Source organism: Apteryx mantelli, chromosome 4 (assembly GCF_036417845.1).
Source record: "Apteryx mantelli isolate bAptMan1 chromosome 4, bAptMan1.hap1, whole genome shotgun sequence".
Taxonomy (NCBI): Eukaryota; Metazoa; Chordata; class Aves; order Apterygiformes; family Apterygidae; genus Apteryx; species Apteryx mantelli.
In genome coordinates, this window is record NC_089981.1 from 82,374,818 (window position 1) to 82,401,166 (window position 26,349).

The window sequence follows — 26,349 nt, forward strand, 5'->3', positions numbered from 1 at the left end:
ACTGAATATAAAGTATACTTGAGGAAAAGCAGAGATGTATAGCAATAGCGCCATGAAATTGAATTTGCGGTTCTCTTTCAGTTAATCTGTATCGATTACTCTGTATGCAGACGACTACTGGCTCCTACCTGAACTTTCAGTTCAAGTAGAAAATGAAGATATTTTATTATTGTGACATCAGAACTAAAATATAACTTCTGAATTTGTAAATGAGTTATAAACTATAATGAGTGGTGTGTTCCAGTCACACAGAGCTGTTCACCTTTGGGGGAGAGCTCTGTTTCTGAAAACCCTGTATGTTTATGCGTGAACATCTTGCCATGCATTGTTCACTCTGTGCTGGAGCTGGCACTTCACAGGCCATGGCATGTGCAATGGCATGGATGGTTTGCTCTGCGGTGGTGTCTGCTCTTTGCTTGGTTTCTAGGATGGGTTTTGAGATGGACTGTGAGCCAAGGTACACAGCAGCAAGCTGGCAAACCCGCTGGCACCTAAGATGTCCCTGGAAGTAACCTGGTTGGGTTTCCTTGGTGTGCTGCCTCCAGCAGTGGTCATGCTGACTCTGGCCAGCACTGAGAGAGACACCACGGCTTTGGTGGTGACTGTAACTGTAACTGTCTGGGTCTATGCTGTGCAAGCTTTGATTTGGCCATGAGCGCCTCTGGGGTTTGGGACTCTCTTCGTATTTGTTTTCCTGACTGGATTTTGAATAGTTCAGTAGTTCTATGAGTTTATTTTAATAGGATTCAAAGAAAGAGACAGGAACTTTGTTTCAAAAGACTTCACTTCCAGCTTTGTCTGATTTGTAAGCTTCACTGAGGCCGTGTTGAAAACAGAGCAGTAACCCTGGTGGTGATGCATGTTCGAACGAGGTGTCTTTTTTTCCAGTGCACTGGATACAGACAATAGGGAAATGAATGAATTAAGCTAATGTATCTTTGAACTTCTGTAGTTTTGATTAAGAAGCTTCATCTTCAACTGCTGAGCCCAGAGGAGGGGATTAAGGGTGTTGTGTCATTGCCCACTAGACTGTCATAAAAGCCTAAAATCTGCTTTCAAAAGACTGTTAGGGGAAAGCTATGGAATGCAGAAGTGATTTGAGTCAAATTGGTTATTGTCAGTCACATATAAATTATATAGCATCTACATTTATTGGAGGATCACTTTCAAATAGCAATGAAATTAGAGCAAATCCCCAGATAATTGCAAGGTGTGCAATTACAGCGCCCAGTTCTTACTCATGTCAACATTTAGCGACTCTAGTAGATTTGAATTCTTGAATTACACTGGACTGAATGAGATCAGAATAATGGCCGTAAATGAACAGTCTAACAGACTAACCTAACCAAAAGAGGGTGTGAAAACCATGAAGATCATTACAAATAGTGTGTGATATTCACAGTTAATTATTAGTACAGGTTTGATAAAGGCAAAAACAAAGCATAAGAATAAGTGCTATAGAGCTTAAAACTGGCATTCCAGATCCTTAGAAATATAAAGCAAAACAGAGTGCTATCACCTCTCAGTAGTAACTGTCTTCTATTTTGCTGCTTATAGCATTTCTGCCCTGGTTGTCTTAAAAAGTGGGGCTTTCTGTATATCATTCTATCGGTCTCTTCACCTTAATTCATTTTACATCTGTTGAATCCTTTCACTGCTTATAGCAACTTGGACAGAATAATAGGGCTTAATATTTTTCAGGAATTATGAGTATTGTGGAAACAGGTGGCCTGACAGGGTTCATGAGCAAAAGCTGCAGTACTGTTGCAACACTTACCAGACACCAGAGAACCCGTGTGTCAGTTTTGATACACATCCACAGGCGAGCAGACATCCCGTGTTTCAGTGATCGCAGAATGCTACTTTTCTTGTGAAAAATATTTTCTAATGTGTTTTGCCCTGCATTGTAACAACATATCAAAGGTTGCTTTACCCATTTCAGCAGTCTCCTTTGGCACCAGTTCTGCAGGTGTTGCTCAGGCAGTTTTCCTGGTTGACTTTCTCTGGAGATGGGGTCAAGTGTCAAACAAAGAGGAATGCTAATCTCGGAAGCAGTCATTTACAGGATGCTAGTTATTGTCAGATTCACCCACATATTGCCTTGCCTTAAAGATGTCAGAAGAGCTTAAAACTTGACAGGAACCAGGGAGCTGCTGTAACAGTTCATGCCAAGCCAAAGTCTGTGTTCTCTTGGGAAATTTGCACGTCTCTCTGTTGAGAATGATGTTGGATTTAATTAGATCCATTTTCATATAATTTCATGGCATGCTAGTCAATGATGGTCAATAGTAGGTTTGCCTGGTGGCTGTTGCTTTCAGACTCTTTGCCTTTTTATTTATTTTTCTTTTTTTCCTTAAATTGACACTTTCCCCCAAATTTTTTCCTGGCTCTGATCATATTGTATACCTGGTATTGGTAAAACAAGGAGAGGAATCCAGTTCCCCCCCAGTTAAGTTGTGTTTTATTCTCTATTACTAGAAATTATGCTTGACAAATACATCTTCCCAGAGAAAAGGCTTGGCAACCTTAAGAAGTTGTTTTACTTTCCTAAGGACCATGATTAAGGAATTCCACAGGCTGGGCTTGGAGCTGTGCCTTCATTCTCCTCTTCATATGTTCCAGGTACCTATTCTCCTTTTTTCCTGATATCACTATATATATGACAATTCCTAAGTCTTCAGGGAACTCCCCAGGAATTTCCCTGTTTTGGGTAATTTCCTCCCAGCAGTCAGTTTTTGAGAAATGTGAGTTAACCAGCTCTTAATCTTTGCAACATGTGATTTACTGACACTGTTGAGTGCAAGCTATAGAGTCGGACTGTCCTAGCCCTCACCGGAATCTCAGTAAATTTCCTTTGTGCAGTTATTGGTATTGGCCAAACCTCTGATAGTACAAAAAAATCTAATCTTGTTTGTTTGTAAAGGCCTGTCTCTTGCTAAACCATATTAGCCAGCACTTTTGTTAGTTCAACCCTTTCATTCTTCATTAACAAACTCCTGGATCAATATTGGTCCTGCTTAGACCGGGACAGATGTCAGGCAAACTAGTCTACTGGATCATTTTTTTAATTTTAATTGTGGCTATCCTTGCGCTGTTGAATCAGTGTGTGTTTTGTTGAAACCTGTCCTTTTCTTCTCCACGGAAATTCCAATTTTCCTTTACATCTTTCCTTCTGAGTTTTTCTTCCAAAACACTTTGCACAGTATTTAAGGTTTGAGAAGTTCATCCTTCTGAGGTACCATATATATAAATATATAAAACAGGAATTTTAGTAAATGTATGTAAATTATATTTGCTCACAATGGATAAAATAAATAAAATAAAAAGGTTGATATCAAGAGTTTGAACTGAACTTTCAGTTATGCTATGGATTTATCTTTACTGCAATTATCTTAGGAGGTGCTGAATGGTGTTTGGCAGTTTCCTTGTTACAGCAATGCTAGTAAGTGGGTGTCTGTACTGGAGCAACTATAATGTTGCTGCAGTCAATGCAGTGCTATTTCATAGCAATCCAGATCTGGACTGGTTTTTGCTATTCTCTTTATTGGGCCACTCTGTCATTCGTAACAACGCAGATACCCCCACAAGCAGCAAGAAATAATTAGCTTTTCTGTAAGATGGGTCATTCCCCTAAGTCCTAAGCGTGGCATGATTTACTTCCACAGCAGGCTTGACAAATCCTCTTTTCTGACTTCATTCTTCTCACCGGAAGGCTCATTCAGCTGTTGCCAGTTTGTGTTGTGTTAAGCTCGGGAAGGGAAGTGAGCAAAAGTCTTTTAAAGCAGGAGGAGTGGATTTGTGAGCCTGAGACCTTCAGTTGGGGCTGGTGTCCCATTGTTAGTAGGGCAAGTCAACATTTATCTAATTACCGTCTGAGAATACATTTCCTGATTGCTGCATTGTGCTTTCTGTACTTAATGCTTGGCAGTATTTCTGTCACAGTGTTTTTAACAGCTTTAATCACTTCCTTTGATTTTAATTTACAGATCAGCCGTGCCCTCTCAAGGTTAAACCTACTTTGTCTGTCCCTTTCCAAATCAATTCTTCACATTCTTTAGAAATTTAGCAAATGGCAGAAAGTCACATTCCAAGACAAATATGCAGCAGCTGTGAGGGTAGATTAACGAATCTTAATGTACTTGTTTGTAATGCTATTCTTGGGACACAAAGGTTATCTTTTGTACAGGACTACTGGCAAAAAGAAAACAAGCTATTGAGGCAGCAAGGTCTGAAGATGATAAAGCTTGTATAGAAAAAAATGAGTCTGGTCCTAATTATTTTTAGGTGAGTTCATCAAATTACGATTAGCACATATAGCTTCTTCTCCTGCCTGATAGGCACAAGTCTGACTTTCTGACTCGCTCCATTCTAACCTGAATCGTAGCCTCTCTTGGGTGCCCACTCCTGTGAGTACCTGGACAGAAAACCTTGTTTCCTCATCCATTTCTCCTTTTCTGTTATTTCTGAACCCACAGCCTCCCTTCCTGATATTGGTGAGAGCCATCTTTAACTCCTCCTTATTTCATATGCTGAGACCGACCACAAGTTTTACTACCTCTTTCTCTGTGTGATGTCTCTTGTGTCCATTGCGTTAATTATCTCTGGCCTGGTCTGTCTGGACAGCCACCAATGTCATCTTGGCCTGCCAGCCACCTATGTGGTTCTCTGCAACTACTACTATATGGAGCTGCTCAAAATTATTGCTTCCCTTGGTTGTTTCATTAGATAGCACATCTCTGCTCCTTTCCCATGGCTGATCCTGTTCGAACTTCTAGTCCATCAACTCCCTGTTCCTACTGTACCTCCTTGCCTGCTTTTACAGTCTGCTTCCTCCAACCCCTATTTGCAGAGTAGTACTATCTCAGCTTCCTAATATCCTCTCTTCTCCATGCTGTCTTCCAGTTCTTTACTTACAAATGCTCTTTTTGAGATGATCCACAAGATCTCCGCAAGCTCCATTTTTCAGTTCCTCCTCCAAACTCAGCTGATATCATTGACAACAGCAAGAAGCTGGTGAACTAAGAGCTGATGTGTTTTGTCCATTCTTTTTCCTCCCTCCCCTTCCCCCCCCCCCCAAATTTTGGGAAAAATTTTACTTCTGTTAGACTGAGAAATCTGGGGCAAAACCCAGAGGTTTTTGTGGTGTTGAGATGAAAACAAATTCATGTTTTCTGAAACCAAAAATTCAGCACCTAACATGAAAAAATTATTTTTTCATTGGAAAACATTTCTTTTTTAATCAGAACAGTATTGCTAACTTTTTTAACCTGCTTCAAATCCTTCACAAAACACTAACACAGTCATTTTTAGTATTGCTCTGCTCGTCTATCAGCTCTCCCCTTTGCCCCCACTGTTTCTTTGTATCTCTCTTTGAATTGTGAATTAATCAGGATACAGACAGATACCTTGTGCCTGGAATGTTTTGAGACCTACTGAAATATAAATAATCCTCATAGATGGTTAATACTTGGCAAAATGTGTTAGGACATGTTTGAGGCTGAGGGGCTCATAGTTGAGGGACAGGGATGGAATTAAAAATCCCTTACACAGCAGATAATTTGGGTGTTGATGTTACTTAATCCATCTGGATAATTTTAACGTTGGCATTTCATGTGGTGTAGAAGTGAATAGCATCTGGTATTGCTCTGTTTTCCACGCACGGGGGAGGAGATAGGGAAGGCCTCAGCATGGACTTGCACCCAGAAGGCAGTGAAGAGCCTCTAACCAGCAAAGTTGCACAGTGTGGAGGGCTGCAGGAAGCTGGTACTGCTTTCCCAAACAGGCACTGTGAACTGTGGTGCATACTGGAGGATGACAGCAAAAAAGTTTAAATTTCCTATGGAAAAATCACTGGTATTTTTAGATCAGTGACAAGAGTTTGACTGCTCCTTTTGACCTCCCTGTGGTGTGATCTGACTTTGGACCTACTGCCTTTCCTATATCCTCTTTGTTTCAGTGGGAGAAAAGGTGTCCACTACACGTCTGGTGAGCAGGTCTATTTATTTAGTCCTTGCAGGAACATGGTGCTTTTCTTTGATTTTGTTTGTTTGTTTTTTAGTAGCAAGCAAAATAAATGGTGGCACAGCCCAGGACTCCGTTGAGTACTTCTCTTCCAGCATCCTGCCTGGTGGGTCCTCACTCAAGGCTGGAGATCTTTGCTACTAACAAGACTCTGTGAATAATAATGAGCAAGAATACTGAGAGTGTGTCTTAGACCTCCCCCACACGCCTAATTTCAGTACTATTATTATATTTTTTTATTATTATTATTATTATTTTTTGTAATAATTGTATTTCTCCCTTCTTTGTTCCTCCCTCTCGCACTATAAAGTGTGATCCCTCGTAGGGATCTGCTGTGCAGCCGCATTAACAATACATGGTTAAAAAGAGTAATTTGGGGAGGGAAAAGGTGAGAGAAGGAGAAGAATTAAGATGACAGTCTGATTGGGTTGTGCTGGCACAGACACCAGCATCCCATAAGCCCAGTTTAGACTCTGCTGCTACGTATCATCTCTTGTGTATACAAAACGTCCGGAGATTTCATGTGAGTTTTGCTTGACTGTAGACAATAGAATTGCTCCCCTTCTCCACTGCTTCCAAGCACCATTTCCTAATTTAGACAGAAGAGGCACAACTCAGAGGTGAATAATAAGTCTGTTACAAGTCAGCGTGTGTGCATGTCACCAGCGTAATTTACTGACCAGGGCTGCATAGTAGTAAGTAAAACAAACAGGCAACGGTTGCTTGAATCTGGAAAGTAAAGTAAAGCAAGCACTCTGTGTGTTCCCCAGAGTTAGACTGAATGTGGGTCCTGCTACTGCGCCAAATTTATGCTCTTGACCTTGCAAGTGAAGCAAGGACCCTGAGACATCAAGTGTCCACCCTGAAAAAGGGAGAGTACCTCTATAATATACCTCGTCTAGTCCTGAATGCCTCAGTATTGCATTTATTCAATGCCTATTTACTGGTTTCTAGGCCATACTACAGCAGGCCTGAGCACAACTCACCAAAAATATACATTTCATTCTTGTAAATTAACAAACTCAGAGCTCACTTTTTTGTGTCTGAGGAGAAATTCATTTTTTGGACATCAAGAGATGCTGGTTTTTTTGGTCTGTTTTTCTTTTCTCAGCCTTTGTAGGATGAAGTTTGTTTAAACCAAGTTTTTCTCCAACGTTTTCTATTTTCAGGGTTGGATTGTATTGCCGTGGCCTTATTCTTTAACAGCAGCATCCTGAGGGATCCATAATCACTGGCACTTATTTTGCCTTTTCTTGGTGTTCCTGGGAATTGGAGCATTCAGCAATGGGAAATCAGGGTAGAGCTGGGAGCTGGTGGCAGGGCAGTAAGGGGACTTGGCTGAGGTCTCTGCGTGAGCGTTTGGCTGTGCTTCTCAGGCCCGCTTGTGTTTCATGCACTCACTGCCAGTAAGATTTTCACAGTACCAAGATTCTTCGACTTCTTTCTGTCCCATAAATAGCTGAAACTTATTTGCACGGTGAAGGCAATGGAGGTGATTTCCAGATTTCCTTTTCACAGTGCTGCTTACCTATGTGACAGCTGCCTGACTAGTCGAGAAAACTTTTCCTTTTCTTGCAAACTCCCACCTCCTCCCCCCATCGCTTGCCCTTGCTTGTACAGAGCAATCAAGTAAAGAAGGTCTTATGCAGTTGACACAAATTCAGGGTTTTGTTCACACAAATATTTGCAAAGTCTTCCTTCAGGGTGTTCACTCATGGCTTGTTAAGTAGGGGGCAATGATTATTTCAGTGCCAGCCTACAATCTCCTTGCAAAGGTGTTGCAATTCCGCTGTGGAAAAAATCCGTTTTGCTCCAGTGCATGCTCATTATTTCACTCAAATCATGTCACTCACCAATATACTCCTTTTTTTCTAGGGCTTATGTTACGAAACTATCCCCTTTAAGCTAACCACTATGGGAAAGGAGAGGCTTGATTTTGAGTGAATGTCTTTGATGCCTTGGGTAGTTCATGTAAAGATCTGCCTCTATCTTGCCTTGACTGACAAGACCTTTTCTATAAATTTGAGCAATTAAGCAGCCCAATAGCAGCTGCTAAGGAGATCTACTGAGCACAAACCTGACAAAGATTGCTGTGCGGATCTCCCACTGTTCCTCGGGTTCTGAAACACCATCTGCAATTTAAAACTGCAAAAGGCGACCTGACTCTGACAAGTCAGGTGAGTATGTTTCTGTGTTTGCTCTGTGTCATGGCTCCTGCTCATGAATAAAGCAGTAGATTTTGCTGAAGTGGGAAAGAATAAGTGTTCAATTTACTCTGAAGTTTGTCTCTTTTGGTCTCAAATGTTTGTTGTTAAAAATAGCGATTTTTAATATTTTTCTACTCATATATAAACATACGCTCATTTAATCATGTGTGAGACTACAGTGTATGCATGGCCATATGTGAAGAACTCACTGTAGCAAACTCCATGTACTGATCTAAAACTCCGGTTTAGCAAATTTAAGCGTTTGGGTTAATAGGAGCCTAGAGGAACAAACATCAGTCAAGCAAAAGGGGGAACAAGCTCGTTTGACTTAAGTGTATCAGCTGAGGACACAGCCCAAAGCACAAAAGTCTGTGTGCCAAATTCAGTAGCTGATCTTCTCTCCAAGTTAAATGTCAAGTCTGGGGTTTCTGCGTGGACGTTTTTAAATACAAGTATGTGAGGTGTAGAATGATCTTGTGGCTTTAGGGCTTGAGCTACTTTTTATCTCTCTTTTTTTTTTTTTTTTTTGACAAAGAAAGTTGTACCAAAGACACTGCTTGCCTTCTTCATCAAAGGTTTAAGATAGAAAGGCAGCAAGTATCAGAGGGACTTGGCCAGTGGTGGGCTGCTTGGAAGGATGAGAAATTTAAACCCTTTCTGGTCCCCTGGGCCATGTCCCTCCTTGTCTAATCGGCTCCATTCATGGCTTAGCAGCTACGGCTGGGTCTGAGCCTGCTGGGAGGGCGGTGTGTGCTGGAGGGAAACCTGATGGTTGCTTTCACCTCTCTGGCTGCAGCTGTGGGAGTGACCCAGCACCAGTCCAGTACTCGGGGGGGTTGGAAGTGGTAACTCCAGTATCTGAATCAGTCTTTGGAGGTGCTTGTCTCTCTCCAGAGATTGTAGCATGAACTCAGTGGCAGCTGGCTCCTAACTTGGGCTAAAAGGCAAGTGGGATAAATCCAGGATTAGATGCCCTCATCAAAGCGCAGGTGACATCTGCAGGCCTAACCCTGCTAAATGGACGGAGCTGCAGCTGGGCTGCTTTCTCCCTGTGCGACAAAATAGGGAACCTACCAGCTCCCTGTAAGTGTGCGCGATGGACAGAGCCCTCCAGGCTGCCCCTGCCAGGGTCAGTCCTGCCGGAGACCTCCACCAGCAAGGTGTGTGTGCCCCCAGAGAGGGCAACCAAAGGCCTCTGGGCCTGGTGCAAGCTCGGGACAACCCATGTGGGACTGGAGGAAGGCCTGTGTTGTGCAGCAAACTTGCAGTATGTGTCTGAAGCATTGGCTGGTGGCTTTATTGCCTCCGGGCGAACCCCACTGCCCCGTGGGAAGAGCCTGCAGGACACTGCTTTCTGCCTCAGACCTTTTCGCTAAGCCTTTGTCCTTTCGGGAGTAGATGAGCCCTCGTTCGTACATGTGCCCCTCTTCTGGGCAAAGACGTGCCATCTCTCGCAACTCGCCGCTTGCCTCCCTTCTGCCGCAGGATGAAGCTCCAGCACGTGGTCCTGGGCTCTCTGACTCTCCTGCTGCTGGTGGGCTGCCTCAGCGCCCTGAGGACCTCCGGCATCAACCTGCGCACGTTCATCGGCTGTGCCGTGCGGGAGTTCACCTTCCTGGCCAAGAAGCCTGGCTGCAAGAGGCTGCGCATCACCACGGATGCTTGCTGGGGCCGCTGCCACACGTGGGAGGTGAGGGCTGCCCGGGACACGGGGGTGAGTGAGGGTGTCTGTCTGGCACTAACTCCTGGGGGGTGTGATATCCCTTAGTCACCTTGCAGCTTCCTACGAAGGAGCTGGGAAGGTGGCCCCGTGGTAGGGCTCTGCTCCTGGAGGAGCTGTGTTGGGATCCTGCCTCTGTCACAGGCTTCCTTGGCCCCCGGCCGGACGACTGCCGCATCCCTGCTGCCACTGGAGAGCTTCTCCAGGGAGCTGCTGTCTGCCCCATGCGTGTGCGTGCAGCACCTAGGGGCCAGATGGGACCTGGTTTCATATCCCAGAGCGTAGCTGTGGCGATCGTGAACAGCAGTAATGGCAAGAGAGCGTGGGGCTTTCCAGAGGTGCAAACGAAGGCAAGGGCCGTGTCCCCCGTGGTGACCGCCTCGTTGCCGCTGCCAGCGGCCGAGCACTTTGCTGTAGATTGCTCCCTCCCCCCCCCCCGCCTCAGAGAGGGATGTGCCTCACGTGACAATATTAATGAAGCACTTGTGTAATACTCTTATTATGCAATTTGAAAGCCTCTTGCAGCTTAAACACTTAAGGAGAGGAGGCCTTTATTACTTTACTGGAAGAAAATTCCTTTGAGATTAAGATGGAGCTCCCAATTGATGGGTAATATATTTTGTTCCAAAAAGCAAATCCCAAAGATAATGCCTGGTTTCTAATTCGGTCCTGTTTTAAATCACAGCCCTGTATAAACACAAAGGAGCTGGTTTGGGGGTGTGGAGAGGGAGCAAGAAAGTGCGTAAGTAAGTCTGCACACACTTCAGAGAACAAGTTTCCAGCTAACTTCGTCTTTCTTCCACTGAAACGCTCACGGGGCCCGACCCAGATTGATGTATTCAGGGAAACTTCCAGGGACTCCAGAGGGATTTTGCCCACATAAAGGCAAGGGCTCTCTGTAGCTGAGCAGAGGAGGAGGAGTCATGGCCCGTGTGCCAACTCTCACCCTCCTCTTTCACCGCTTCGTGGGAAGCAGGGAAAGGCCACCGGCTGCCAGATTTCCCCTGTCGAATACGGGTCCTTCGAGGGACCCCTTGCTGCCCCGTGGCACCTGCTCCCTGAGCTCCTCTGACGGCCCTAGCACGATCCCTTACTGCGCTGCAGCTGCCACCGGGAGGCAGTTTAGCTAAATGCATCTGCTTGTGGGCTCAAACAGCTTCTCAAAAGGACCGTGATATGTGTGGATGGATGGGGGGTTGATAAGGGGAAGGGTGTCTGGATATCTCCCCGCTGGGACATTGTCTCTGTTTTTTTCTCCATCATCATTTTCTGTTCCCAGGGTAGGAGCTTTACACAGCACGGAGGGGAAAAAAAAATTAAAATACCTCCTGGCTGTGTTACCTTATGCTGTTCCCCATCTGTGCAAGGGAGAGGATTATAGCGGCTCCCATTCCTGTCTGTCTTGCCCCTCCTTGGAGATTTTGGAAAAAGGGGGGCTTTTGTTAAAGAAAAACTCACTTTTCACCAAAAGCAATGCCGCTGTGATAATGCATGAGAGTGTGGGTTTCAGAGCCTTCAGTTTCCCATCTTCTCCTGCTGTCTAAGGTCAAACTGCAGCCTTCTCTGCTGGTGTTGTTTGAGCACATTCCCAGCAGGATGTGCAAGTCTGACTGGGAAGACTGGCCTGGCTGAAAACCCCCAGTCATTTGGCACCTGGATGCACCTCTTGTCTTATGGCAGCCTGTGCAAATAGAAGGGTTTCCAGCTGCAAGCATTTTCTTTGATGGGAAATCAATGCTTTTGGAAAGAAGCAGCTGCTTTTGGCAAGCATGTGCATTTGGTCGAAACACAAGTATTCTGCTAAACCCCAGCTTTTTGGATAGGCTTTTGTCTTCCTTCAGGCAGCCTTAATTGGAACTTCATGCTTTAAGCAAGCACGCACATGCACATACACCCATTCCCCTGATGACAGGGTCCCAAGAAGCAGGTGTTTAAGGGTGCAACCTAAGAATTATTTCCATAGTCCTTTCCATCTTGATCTGGTGGCTCCTGTATTTACACTGAACCCCCTTGAAGATACTGAGACTCTGGATGTTTTTTCTTGCTTCTTGCCTGATGCCACATTTCTCCACAGAAGCCAGTGCTGGAGCCACCTTACATTGAGGCTTACCATCGTGTCTGCACCTACAACGAGACCAAGATGGTGACGGTGAAGCTGCCCAGGTGTGCCCCCAACGTGGACCCATTTTACACATACCCAGTGGCCATCCGCTGCGACTGCGATGTCTGTTCCACGGCGACTACTGAATGCGAGACCGCCTGAGCTCTCCTTTCCCAGGTCCGGCTAGGACGGGCCAAATTCTTCCCTGGCTTTATACCCCTGGTACCTCCAGAATTACAGAGGGTGTAAGTCAGTCCAGAATTTGATCCATAAATCTAACGCTCCTAATCACTGACTTCTTTGGGCAGACGAGGCTTAATTGCCTCTCCCCATCCTGCTGGTTAAAGCATTGCTGATGTAGAGATATAGTATACAGCCTTGCAACAGCAAATCCTATGGAAAAAAATGGATGCAGTTTCCCTTCCTTACAGGCATTTCGTAGTATGTGACTTTTCTTCATGCACAAAGTGCACATGGTCTAGCCAGTCACAGAGGGGTGGAAACTGGGTACAAAGGCATTATGGTCTGTGTAACAACTTTTTATTCATTTCAGTTTTTAACACCTTTTCAGGAATGCAAATGCAAAAAGCAGCATTCCCCCCTCCTTATCACTTCTTCTTAGGCTGAGGTCTGTCAGGAGCAGCTGTCAAAGAAAAGGCCTTCAGGCCGATGAAGCGGAAATTGGGTATTGAAATTACAGCCTTGCAATTAGGATGAACGCAACCTAACCCTTGACTCAGCAAGGTACTTAAGCTCATGATCAAGTGTTTTGCTTAGTATCTGTGTACTTGCAGTTAAGCACATATTTCAGTGATTTAATTGGAGCTATTATGTTGAAAAATTCTTGTCTTGCAAGAGAAAATTCCTTAAAAAAGAGAGAAATGCATTAAATCTGTAAAATCAAAATTGCATTTCTTCTCATCCTGCTTCTGTCCAGGGATTAGAGAGGATCTGACTTCATGTAAAATCAGAGACACTGCGCAGCCCAGGGAGTCTCTCTTGACCATTTCCAGAGCTAAAGGGGGATCAATCCAAAATACAGTGGTCTTGGTTGGGCTTCAGTGAGGCCTGTCTGAGGTGGCAGGAAAAAGGAGGCTGCGTAGGGTATTCCCACGCTTCCCTGTGCTGCTCAGCTCCATGAAGGCCTGATCTTCAGAAGGAAACATGCATGGAGAGCCGGAGAAGAGCCAGAAATTCCCTCAGGAAAGCTGTGGAGTTGTCTTTGATACCCAGTAATGTGGCCAAAGTAGGTGGGACAGGATCAGGACAGGGAAGACAGCAGACATGTCGAAGGATGGTTCACACCTTCCCAGACCCACTATTTATAAATTAGGGGACACATGGGAGCTGCTATGATAGTCCCCCAGTGACCACAGCCACATAAGTGCCTTGTCCTCCGGGTTCCCAGCTGGAGGAGGACAGATCCTTGTTCATCCTTGATTTCTCCCCTGAACAATGTGGGAATTTGGGGAAATCATGAAAATTTTGCCAAGTAGGGGAAGCTCTCAGGAGTCCGTAACACGAAGACAGCTTTTCAGATAGCTGTGAGGAGAGGACTCCTGCTCAGAATAATATCAGCACCTGCATTCCCACCTGATTAAGTGCCTTTTCTTCTGAAGCAGTCTCCTTCATTTCCAGAGATGCATCCTTGAAATTTCCATAAGTGTCCTGTCCTCACTGAGACAGCTTTTTTCATTTAAACTGTAAAGTATTAGTTACTATAACTTTTTTGTCTGTGGAATTGTGAAAGCTGCACTGTGGTTGGGTAGGAAGGAGGTAATTTTGTAATTCTGCCTTCTGGAATTCCTGAATGGAGACTGCTGTTTTAAACAGCAGCAGTAGCAGTTTTCTGCTGATGGTGATTTTAAGCGCCTTTAAAAAAGTCTTTGCATTTTGTGTCAGGTTGCATCTCACAATCTCTGCAGTCTTGTTATTGTTCTTACCGGCATCACAACTATCATGGGAAACCTACAAATTATTTTCTGTGTCCTTAATAAACTGAAAAATCGTAGTATGAGAGCAATTTAAAGCAACGCGTCCCTCTTTATTTATGCATAGAGGCTTCTCACTAGGAATATATATAAGCTGCTGCAAACTCCTTGCCAGAGATGTGAACACCTGCAAAATATCTCCTCAATGCTGATGTGAAGTCATTTCCTTCGCTGAATTTCTCTCACAGAGCTTGGCTGTGCTGCAGTCCCAGGACTAGGACTAGGGTTAGAAAGTGGCAAACTTCCTTCCTTTGCAGCCAGCAGGAAATAGGGACCGTACCCAGATATGGCGAAGCAGTACGAACTTGTCCAGTGTCTAGAAGAAAACACTGCCGGGTGTGAAGGGAGGTTTTGACTGATGTGGTAACAGCCAGACCAGGAGGAGGAGTGGGAAGAAGGTATTGCCTGAAACCAAGCTAATACTTCTAGATGATCTTTAAAGGAGAAGAGCAAAAGTGAAGGGGGGTGCTGCTGGTTTGCTGTGGGCGACAGAAGTACTGCGAATGCCAGGGACCAGCAGCCCATTTCACTTGAACATCCCTCTTCATTGAGCTCTGCTGGACTCCTACAAGTGGAGCACACCACGTTAAGTTTCAGGAGCCAACTTCATTCCCGCTGCTAATAATTGCAAATCCAGGCTCTTTTCAGAAGCTTTTACACTACAGAGTCATTCTGTTAAATTCCCACCAATTTCAGCACTTGAAGTCAGGTCTGGCTTCCACATTCTTTTATGCTGCAGCTGTGATGTTACATCCAAGTCAAAATTTGTGGGCAGCCAAAATAGCCCACACAGTCCAAGGGGTGAGAAGACCCCTTCTGAGGCTGCCTTCATCCCCTCAGGGAGCACCTTAATGCTCCTCAAAGCCAGTGATTTAAATCCCACCTTCCCACCTATCCAAGGCAATTGAACAGCCCTTCTGTCTTTGTTGCACAAATTTGCAAGGAGTTTTTGTCACAGAAGCAATCAAACCTTAAATATTACCTCTCCCAAGGAAACCCCCAGTGCTTTTTTGTGGCACATTGGTTATCCTGTTCACCTGGACGCTGACCACAAGCAGCAGACAAAAATTCTCATGATTTGCAGTGTGAACTTCTTAAAAGTGCAATTTGCCCTTACATGCTTAATTTGACTCCACTTTTACTACCCCAAAACAAGGGAAAGAAATTTTACCCTAGATGTATAAGGGGAACCTGACTTCCCTGGGATTTCTTCGTGCCTCTCTTTCTCTTCTGGACACTGGAAATGATGATAGGGCTTTTGCTCCTGCTGGAGGTCCGCTGAGTCTTGAGGTTCAACTCCCCTTGTTCCCTTGCAGCAGATGTTGCATCCAGACAGGCTGAGCGTGTCAGAAATCAGCCAGGAGTATATTTTACCTCCTCTTCAAAGGCGAATTACTCGCAGTGAGAGGGAGGGCAGGAAGAGGCTCCAGACGAGTGTTTCCTGCATTGATTGGCTTTCTTTTTGGAGGATGGGATAGGCGGCTCATTCCCGTTCTCATTGTACTCGCATAAAAACATAGGAACTGTCATACTGGGTCAGAGCAAAGGGCCATCCAGCCCAGTATCCTGTCCCAGGCAGTGGCCAGTAGCGGATGCTCAAGGAAACATGTAAGCATCAGAGCCTGTACAGAGGTGTCCTTCCCAAGTTGTAGCCACCTGGCTTTAGCAGGCAGCAGTTTAGGGACTTTCTGCTCTGGAGGATGCGCTTGACACCTAGTTATTAACCACAGACGCACCTGTCCTTCAGCTGCGCCGGGACGTGGTCTGGCCTTAGTAAGTCTGGTGACTAATGCCAGCTTCCTCCAGGGGTAGCTAAATAGTGTATTCTAGGCTGCATGCTCTGCTCTTTTGAGTTGTCCTGGCTCCTCTGGGGACGTATTGGTTTATAGTAGCTGGGGATTTGGGCTGCAGTGCCTTTATTTCTTTAGGAAAAGACCGTGCAACCCTTTGTCTTCGCTCTGAGAGCGAGTTTCCCTAGGAGAGGCTGTCTAACCCGCCGAGGTTCATGAGCTGGGGGAGCCTGGCAAGTCTGAAGAGAGTCTCTCTCTGATGAAATTTGCTTTAGCCCGGTCAGTATTAGAGACTCCATTCAGCAATGATGGGGTTTATGGTCTTAATCTGAAGACCAGACTAACTGGTCAATATGATTGCTTTTGGTCTTGGAATCGATGGAAGGGAAAAGCTGGGTAACAAAGGCAGCCTTTTTTTTTTTTTAAAAAAAAAAAACCAAGCTCCACGTCTCTGCGCTGAATCCCTGGAGGAACGGAGCCAGTCATGTTCTTGATTCCAGTCCAGCACTTAAGGACTGTCTTTCCTCATGTCATTTCTTCAGCCCTTTAAGCATTTCTCTTCCTCTCCAGCCTCTGCCTGCCCCGTCTGTCGGGCTGAAGGTTACATAACTCATCATATTCCTCGCTATCAGTAAGTGTTTGTTGGAGGGTTTTATCACCCATGTGTTAGGTTTGTCAGTGAGTAACAAACTCCCCTCAAAACTCCTAGTGCTTGGGCTAACGCTTTCCCTAGCTGCTTTACCAAGAGAGCTCCAGTGTCTCCTAGGCTGCCTCAAACCGGCTCTTCTCTAAAAGCCTTTGAATATTCACTCTGGGGAGAAAAAAATCCTTTTATGGTGCTGTGATATCACAGTGGAGACCTCAGACAGTAATGCTAAGTACTCTTTATTAAAAAAAAAAAATAAAAGCAACGTTGTATCTGAAGGAGCAGCAAACCAACTATCTCAATACAGTTGGGGAATGGGAGACTAAAAATCTCCAGCCACGCGTTGACGGTCACCCTGGGACCTGAGTGAGCCGCAGGCTGGGTGCCCGCAGGGAACTGGAGCAGCAGGTCCCTGCAGCTGCACGTTCCTGTGTTTCTGGGCTGCAGAGGATTTGGCTAAGCAGTGCTTTCCCAATGGGAGCACATCTGGGCCAAGCAGAGCTCGGCATTGTCACCCCTTGCTCAACTTCCTGCATTGTTCAGGGAACGCTGGAAGGTGCAGGTGGTTCCCGGACTATCCGGAAGCAATCCTACATGTTTGCGCATGTCTTTCCTACCTGAAACATCCTGCAAGATGTAAGTGATTCGCATCTGGGAAAATAAATAGAGCAACGCGCCTTCTCCAAATGATGCTGTCAAAATACTTAGTAACACATTTATTTTGTTAAAATAACCTATGTACAATAGAGGCTATTAATGTGCAGTTATAATATACAATAATTACATGTTTAAAAGAGGATAAGCAAAAGAGTACAGAATCATGTGCTGTAAATAGAAAACTAATACTGTTTACATGATTTTTTTTTTTTTAAATAGCAAAACATAATTGCTGGAAACTGCATTTCTGAGGTTTGAAATTTTATTGCTTTGATGTGAATTTTGAAGATTTGGTTCATCTTTGAAAAAAAAACCATGCCACTCAAAGGTCAGGCATAGCTTTCTAGTACTAATCCTTTGGTTTTATCAGCCCCATATTCCAGAAATATTGCACATTAAAATTTTTAAGAGAGAAAAATTCGGTTGCTCTTATGAACTGAAGTAATGACTCTTTTCTTAACCTGTTAAAAACTAACTGATATGTTAGGTCCTGATTTGTGCTGAGGTCATGACATTTGCTTCACAAACAAACTCCATTAGAATAACTCGTTTCACTGTTAAGTATTGTTGAAATAGTAGGAAAAAAGAAAGGAAAGAAATTTTCTCGTCTTGGTGTTCTCAGGGAAGCAGGGAATCTCTTTGCAGTGAAATGCTTGTATTTGACAAGTGCATCAACATCATAACAGGTAAAACTGGATTCAGTTATCCTTGCACTCGGCGACCAGCGGAGGTCCACCTCCCTGGTCCTCGCCGGCAGCCTCCTCTTTGGTGCCCTCCCAGTCTGCAAGGTGCTGCCGAGCCCCGGGCATCCCAGCGTGACTCCACGGAGGCAGCTCCGAGCCTGCGCGCTGGGCTCGTGCCACCCTGGCAGGGCAGCGCGGCTGCCGCACTGTGCCCTGCTCTGCAGCGTTTCCCACCTGCCCACCGTGGCTCACCACCTTAGGTCACTTCTGCTCATGGGCGAAGAAGGCGATGCCAGCGTCTTTCCTCTTTTGCCTAGTTTTATGTTATTGCTTATTAATGAATTAGTATTTATGAGTTTGGGGGAAGTTTGGGCTCGTTTGCCCCGCTTGCCCAATATACCCACATGGGCTAGAGCAGTTCTGTGCCTGCTGGGTCTGTAATGCTGTTTCGGCAGCTCCCTGTTTCAGGCAGGTGCTGGGAGAGCCGACATGACAGCCCTGCTACGGTTATGGCTTAAACCCTGACCGCTTCGACAGACTTCAGACAAAAATTTCTATGTGCTTTCGGTATAATTAGCTGTTTTGTTGAGAGACCTGGAAACTGTAGACCGGTGACAACTGTTGACTCCAGATTCACCAGAGCTGGTATTAGTGGGAGCTCAAACTGATATTTGGCAAAAATCAAATACAAATTTAAATCTGGCATCCTGAATGCTACCATTCCACAGGGATGAGATGAAATTAAGTGACACCAATGCAGTGTCAAGCTCGGCAAAGATGCCTATTCCTCTTGAATATTACGCTATTAATGTAATCGTTTTCATCTTCGGCCTCAGTAGTGGTTGGAACCAGAACTTACAAATCCAGTCTCCAAAGCCTGAGCTAAAGCTCAGATCAGCTAAGTCTCCAGATGCCTAACTTCTGCTGGAAGTCAACAACCAGCAGCCAAAAGGTATAAAACATTCTTGGAGCTGGCTCAATGCGTCTGTGTGCTGAAAGCTTGGACAGCCAGAATAATAGGGCAGAAAAGGAGGAAACTTAACAAAGAAATTCTCAAATGCTTTCCACATAAGTCACATGTGGACCCCATTGAAATTTTCCATTGTCTCCATAAGAATCAAAATGAAGCCAACATACAGCATCTTTAAAAATGCTGCCCTAAAATTATAGTTAGAAGAGGCAGCCAAACACTGCATTATGGTCCGTACGTTCTGGAAGAGAGGGGAGAACATCCTCAGAATCTATTCTTGTTAACAGATAGTTTTAAAGTCAAAGAGATTTTTTTGCCATTGACAGCAATTCATAGAATTTTTGCTTGTTTCTCTGCGATATGCTCATTTTCCAGTTACAACGAGGTTCATGTTCTGATTCTTTTCACTGTTGTGTTGGGATTCCTAGACTTGCCCAGGAAAAATATATCCTTGTGCATGTTTCTGAAAGCTTTAAGGGAAACTGCAAAATAGAATTTAAACAATTTTTCATGGTAGTTATGGGAGTCCCCTTAAATCTTAAAATGAAATTTAACTTTTAGGATCAAACTGTCTGACTGTGGCTCTGGGCACTGATTTTACAGCACTCGCCTGAAGCAGAAGAATAGACGCTATTTTGCTATTGCATTCATTACTCCTCATCAGTGCTTTTGTTCCACCTTCTTGATGCAAAAATGTTTCTATTCATGTCTTGTTTTGCTAGGTGAGGAGAGTTCAGATCACAAGCCATTACCGGAAATAGTGGGAGACTTTTTCCTGCCTTCAGAGGAGAGTTTATTCCCTACAAGGAAAGTTAGTATTTTTAATAGGGTTTTTGTCTTCATTTTTACACAGAGCACAAATGTGTCTGGAAGTCATCTGTCATAGGTTGCTCTGTGCTCACCTCCTGTCACAGCAGACGCTCCTCCATTCCTGCTAGAGTTGTGAACCAAGAAAACATTCTGTTATTTCCAGGTTTCTTTTTTAAGCAGCATAAAATGCATTACAAATTCTCTTTAGGGAAAAGGAAAATATAGGGCATGTGCAGCCTGATTCCTGTATTCTACCTATTTATTGAACAAATGGGCCGGCCAACATTAGCATATGTTGCATTGCTTTGGTGGAGAAAGCAAATGAGCTTTCAAACAGATTTGGCTTGAGATGAACTGATGCCATTACAATTTAGTTTTAATCCGGATGAAGTTTCAATACTGTGAATCAAGATGCGCTTACTGTGCCGCTGTGAAAATAAAGCTGCAGAAAACGGCATGGGCTACAACAAATAAGCTACATGAGCAAGGAGGCATCTTTCATGTCTGAATTAGAGGGACATTTTTATTAGAAAGCAGCAGCTCGCTCAGTGAAAACATCTGCTAGACACACACTGTCAGTATAATTGGCTTCTGTGTTCCTTGCTACGTACAAGACTGGGTGTGATGAGGGGAGGCAGCAGTAGAAATTATTTGCAAGCATTTCTGCAACCTTTTCCAAGCTCCTTCAAAGGGTTCTCAAACTGTGTCTCTGGAGTCATGGAACAATATCTTGGATGAGATTTTGACAGCTTGCTTTCAGTGGGAAATGAAGCCCATCCATCTTTATCAACAGACACTTGCCAGGAGTGAAACTTCCCCTCTGCACATGGCAGAGATTTGCCTGCCCCCGAGGGGGAGCTTTTAGCTCCTTGCCTGGAATTGTGTTGCAATGATTGTTTCTGCGGAATTGCGCTTGGTTTGTGTGGTGACATGCTCAAGGCTTGACTTCTTTCCCAGTTCATTACTTGTTTCTTCTCCACCATGCTGCCTTAGACTTTGCAGATATCTGACAGATTGTGCTGCTGGGCAGGACAGAACACTGGCTGATTTGTACAGCATGCTGGGAATGCGAAATCACTGCTTTTTGGGGGGACACAGGTCACCATCATCACTAAAGGAGCTAGAAGAGATTTTGTTGTAGACTAAGTACATGGACGGATCACTAAAGGCCCTGTTCAGGCTCCCTCATTTACATGAGTGGTACCATTGGGACTGAAGGAGACACGAAGTTGGAGACAATTCCTTGCGAAGCAAGATTCTCTGCAGTGTGGGGAAGACTGCCATAATCTGGCTCCTTAATAAATGCATTCAAAATAATTTCATTACATATTAAGATGCGATGCTATATTTAAGTCTTTGTTTATTTTGAACTGAAGCAGTGCTTTAAAAGAGAAAAAAAGGTGAGAAATATCAATGACAGCTGCTGAAATGATTGTTTTGGTTGTCTTGCTGGCCTCCATGGGAATTCTGCAGTTCCTGCAGCAACAGGAGGTTCCTGTCTCAGCTACGCTAACCCTTTGTGTCAGGCTCTCTCCTGGCTTATTAATGGTGCAGAAGGTTAGCATCAGGTCTGGTGCTTGTGTAAGTCAAGGGAAAGATTCACCTCATGCCATTGTCATTCAAGGCAATGGGATACAAAAGCTTTTAGTTCCTTGGTCTGATGTGATAGATTGTTCTTCGTGAGCTACATGCTACTGTGACAGTGGGTATTTAAAGGGCAGAGAGAGAAGATCTGAGAGTGTTTGCCACCTTGAACAAGCAGAGTGAGCTTCTTAGCTTGAAAACTGCTCCCTGCTGCTCCTGGAGGATGCACGTACATGGGGTCTATACCTCTTTGAGCAAGGTCCTTGATGGACCTGTGAAGGATTGGATCCTTGTTTGCATGCTCTCACGATCTTTCCTGAGCCCTGGAAGGCATAGGGTGAACTGTGGAAACCTTTGTGGAATGTCCTTCAGGTCAAGATGGAAGTGGTGATATGGCACAAGTGGTGTTTTAACAACGATCTAGTGGGGAGTGATTTCTGTAGGCTGTTTTAGTGTGATAACAAGTCTCCAGTGTATTGGTATTCCTTGCAGGAGTCTGTATGAAAACGCTTTGGGACCTCTATCTATTTGAAACTACTAATTAAGGCTAACAAATCCTGATAGAACATTAAGGTTTCAGAAGAGGCCAAAGGAGACGGGTTTTCTAGGATCTAGCAGATTTTTTTAGTTATGGACGCTTTTGAAATGAAAGCTGACTACTAACAAAAGTAGCTCTGTCGAGAAAGGCTTTGACATCGGTTGCATTAAGGAGACATTGTCAAATAGGTTCCTGGAAAGGTTTATGCCCTTTACAGTTCTCCTAACTGTGTTCCTTCGAAGATGGAATCAGGGTCTGATTTCCAGCTAATCTTACAGTGAGAAAACCCAACTCCTTTCACCTGGCAAACCTTTACCAATTTTCTTGTTACTAAAGGTGCTTAAAAATAACTTGCAGTTTCTCCTTCTTGCCTTATGCCTGTGCTTGCACTGTGCCTGCTGTTTTGATATTTCTGAAAATAAGCTTTGCTGCCTGTTCACACACCATCTGTTGACTCTTAGGAAAGGTATTAGGTATGATTTGCCAGATAGTCAGTGAGTCTCCTTAAGTCTGCTTACAATGTATTTCTAAAGCCTATTGGCCTGTGCTATTCCTCCCTTCCCAGAACAACAGTGTAAAAGGGCAGATCCTTGAATAAATGCCACATCGCATGGATAAGTGCGTGTACATAGCCTAACACAGGAATAATGTTTGTGGGACCTGTATTAATGATGTCCATTTTTAAAACGTTTATTTCTGTTGGCAGCAAAATTAAAAATAAATGGAGAGTGGAAGCTGTTTCTTAGTGGATTTTAACCACACTCTCAACCTTGCAGTGCCCAAATGTCAATTTTTGGTCACTATTGACTTGAAAAACTTGCAATTTTACTGCCTCACAAACTTGATATGCTTGACTTTGTAAGTGCAGAGAAAAGCCTCCTTTGCCTTAACATTTCATGTGTGCATAATAATACTTTTCTATCTGCTTTCAGTGCTATGCAATGATTTGTTCAGGGTTCTGTAGCTTAATACATTAGGATAGTAGCATTTTAGCTTCTACATCACAGTATGTTTTTTCATTAGTTTTCCTCAAACTACTGCAGTTATATTAATGCTATAACTGCCTATTTCATTTTTGATTTAATGTGCCTATCCTATGCTGTACCACAAGTATTAATAGGCACCCCTGATACTAGGTGGCACACAAAAATGTCATTTGATTTTTTGTGGCTTTCTCTGATGCATGCCGGGATTGCTATATTGCACTTTTCCAATGTGCTCGTTATTTTATGATAAGCTCAGCTGTCAGTCTCAATTTTTATTTCCTCTTCATTTTGTGAAGCTATAAGAATATCTGTCAGCTCCAACCTGAGAGTTTGCATTGCACTTCAGCTAAAACAGGCTTCACTTACTTTACCCAGAGACATGTACATATGCTAGCACTCCACAGCAACCTGAATCAGGTGCAACAAATGATTGTCCTATTTTATTTCCACTGAAGTAAATGGCAGCACAGCGGAGCTCTAACTCTTTTCTCTGAAATCTGTTGAAAGCCTTTTTCTCTTTTTTTTTGTTTTTGTTTCAGTGGACTTATGGTCAGGTTGTAAATCAGCAAACATTCCCTATGTATTTCTGTATTTAATCCACTCCTTGTTTTCCTCATGCTCCTCTGATATCTTTATACAGGTTATAGTTGAGCTGACTGCCCGTGTCCCAGCTGCGTGAATACTCACTGCTACGCGTGGGGACGGCAGTGCAGCCTCTGCGGCACGACATTAACTCCTTCACCAGACTTCAGCCCTATCCTCACTCTGAGCTGTTCTACCGGTCTGGCTATTTGAAGCAAATGTCGGGGACGTAATAAAGCCAAATACAGAATATGCACAATGAATGCCAACAGTAAAGGAAATCTTGCTTTTGTACATCTTTGATTTATCACAACTTCATTTTCATCCGTGCTAGTGCGCAGTGGGAAGAGACGGTTAGTGCAAGTCTGCTGGGTAAAAGCAACAAGACAGTTACACAAAACTTGATCGTGTTGGTGTCTGCTTGGAAGTGTTTTGGGGTGTCTGATTTGGTTTCTGCTGGTGTCCATGATAAACAAAAATTGTGCTAGAGTGAAAGGAGGAGCTTGCATCCATAAGCTTCAGTGGCTGCTGGATTGGGCATTGCATCCCTTCTCTGTACCCACGGTACAGTTCTTATTCAAGGCCCTGCAGAAGTCACTAATTGCTCTGACCAAGTGAGCGCTGGGTCTATAATTCACTGCTAATCACAGAGTTGTGCAGACTCGTGCTCAGTGCTCAGTGGTTGGAGAGGAGGGGGCTCGCAGCGCCGAGGGGGGCTGCTGCCCCAGGGTAGAAGGCTGCACTTCTGTTATTTACTTCTGCTATTTACTTACTCTTAGCAGCTCTGGAAATGCTTGCTAGAGCCGCTGCTTTTGCAAGGAGTTACACGAGAAGTCTTGAAACCTGTATTTGTTGGCACTGTGATTTTCTGCTCGGGAAATGAAGCCCCTAACAAGACAGTTTCACGGCATTGTCAGGGTACCTGAAGGCAGATGCGAGTAGCAAGATGCCCTTAGAGTTCACCTCCGCGCATCTGCGTAGCTGCGATGTGCAGACGAACAGGCTCCCTGGAGAGGCTGTAGCGGAAAGGCACGCTTCGTCTCGACAGCGAGGAGCGCTTGCAGGCAGCTTCCTTTCCCTTAAGGGTTGGCCTTGCCCTCTCTGCACTGTCTGCTGCAGCCCAGCTTTCTGCAGTTCTTGTGAAAGTTCATTCCTGAGGACCACAGCCACTTCATAGTAACGAAGATGGGAAAATGGGAACAAAAGAAGAAATAATGAACAGTGGGGGAAGACGAGGCAGGAGGGACTATAGTTAATCGACATGTTTACAACCCCACCTTGATGGGTTACTTTACAAGAAAACCTCCTTTTCTTTCTTCTTCTTCTTCTTTTTTTTTTTTTTCAAAGCAATCAGATCACCTTAAAACCCTTGAAATCAGCATGACCTTTGGCATTTTGGGTTTTTGTTATTTTCCTCTCTTGGGTGAGATGTGGAAATCCAGCTGCTCTACACAGTAAATTTTCAGTTGCCATTGCAATGTGACTCTTTCGGGTTCTCAGAGCGGAAAGGAGGTTGTTCCACACTGGCGTTTCATCTCTAGGGCAATATTCTTTGGTGGCAGAATTTCTTTGTTTCAGTACATTAACGCAATAGTTTTCACTAGCTCTGCTCTTCCTCTCCCAGCTTATGGAAACATGGCTCAGCCTGAACATTCGCCTGTAAAAATACAGTTATTTGCATTTTTTTTGTTGTAAGAACATTCCTTAAGTCTGGAGGTAAATGTTGATCCATTTTGATAGCTTGGGTGAAGCGACATACTGACACTGTGAAGTTTCACTGTTAAGTGAAAACAAGCTGCAATTGCTCCACCTTTACTTTCATGTAGTTTGAACAAACTAAAGTATATCCTGAACTAGCGAGTCTTACAAGAAAAGTAACTTAAAAGTACATCCTACGTATAGTGTATATCTTACATATTAGAAATCTACAGATCTCCATGTGCTTTCAGTCAATTCAGATTCAATTCCTAAGTACTCTAAGTTCCTAATTTTGATCAATCCTTGCTTAAGGCCACAAATGGAGTTTCTCTTGTTTCTTTTACCACCTTTAATTCTTTGTTTGTTTTTTTTTCCACACAGCATCTTCCCCTTATTCCTAAGGTGAAGACTCAAGCAGGAGCAGGCATCCCGGTTTACATTGGCTCAGCGCAGTCTGCAGCAGGCTGCGTACAACTCTGGAGGATTAGGAAAGCACATAGACTTAGGTTGGCCTAGTGTGATACAGCTTGGAGGTTTCACAGAACGGAGGGCTCTTCTTTGGGTAAAAAGGACCCCTTTCTGGTCATGTTCCCCGTTTCAGTTGCATGTGACCTTCATTGCCTTTCTAACCTGCTTGGTTTCATTGAACTCGTCTCACTTTTCTGTTCGAGTGACTTCACACAACGGTGCAGCAGCTGTGGCACTTTGCGCAACGCTTCTTCTTCTTCTTGGGGTGGAAAATGGTGAGGATCGCTTCGTCGAAGACGGTTTTAAGGCCTTTCTGCGTGAGGGCTGAGCACTCCAGGTAGCACTGTGCTCCGATCTTAAAGAGAAGAGAGAAAACGTGAGTACCTGCCATTCGGAGAGATGGAATAGCCTGATTCCAGCACCCTTCTCCATACACACGCTGCCTGCCGTAAAGGGCAGCCCAGACCTTTAGAAATGAATCCAGGTCTTTGCTCCGTTTTATATCCAGCTGCCTATGTGATTGAGGGACAAGCTCAGGTCATCCTGAGCGAGGGAGTGGGGTGAAGAGCAACACCCATATCTCATCACAGGAGGAAAATGGGGAGCAGGAATCTCCATCCAACCCTCCAGAGAGCGTGGACTACACCCTAGTCACTGGCTGAATGCCTCCCAGGCCAGAAGCTCTGCCTCCTGTCCGCATAGCGGCAGGTTTCGAGGAGGTGCTGACTGCGGGTGGGTGGGAAACGGGTCGTTAGCTGAGTCCCTTGGCTCTTCTCCTGCTCTGCGAGGAAGGTGTAGTAGCACAGAGGCCTTGAAATTGGCCTCTCTGCTGCTCGATGTGCAATGAGTAAATTGCACAGTTGAGATAAATGAGAAGTGAGATAAATGAGAATAGTA

General features: G+C 44.4%; 2 protein-coding genes across 2 annotated transcripts in view; one reads left to right on the forward strand and one right to left on the reverse strand.

The window, feature by feature from the left end:
- The first annotated feature begins 9,714 nt into the window (after window positions 1-9,714).
- On the forward strand, window positions 9,715-12,211 carry GPHB5 (glycoprotein hormone subunit beta 5). Its single transcript, XM_013941022.1, has 2 exons — window positions 9,715-9,918; window positions 12,023-12,211. The coding sequence occupies exons 1-2, from the start codon at window positions 9,715-9,717 to the stop codon at window positions 12,209-12,211; spliced, it is 393 nt and encodes a 130-aa protein (XP_013796476.1).
- A 13,303-nt stretch (window positions 12,212-25,514) lies between these two features.
- Window positions 25,515-26,349, reverse strand: part of RHOJ (ras homolog family member J) — a 53,629-nt gene continuing 52,794 nt past the window's right edge. Inside the window, exon 5 of the mRNA XM_013940852.2 lies at window positions 25,515-25,807. Within this exon, the coding sequence (XP_013796306.1) occupies window positions 25,661-25,807 (147 nt within the window). The 3' untranslated portion in view covers window positions 25,515-25,660. The remainder of the gene's footprint in view (window positions 25,808-26,349) is intronic.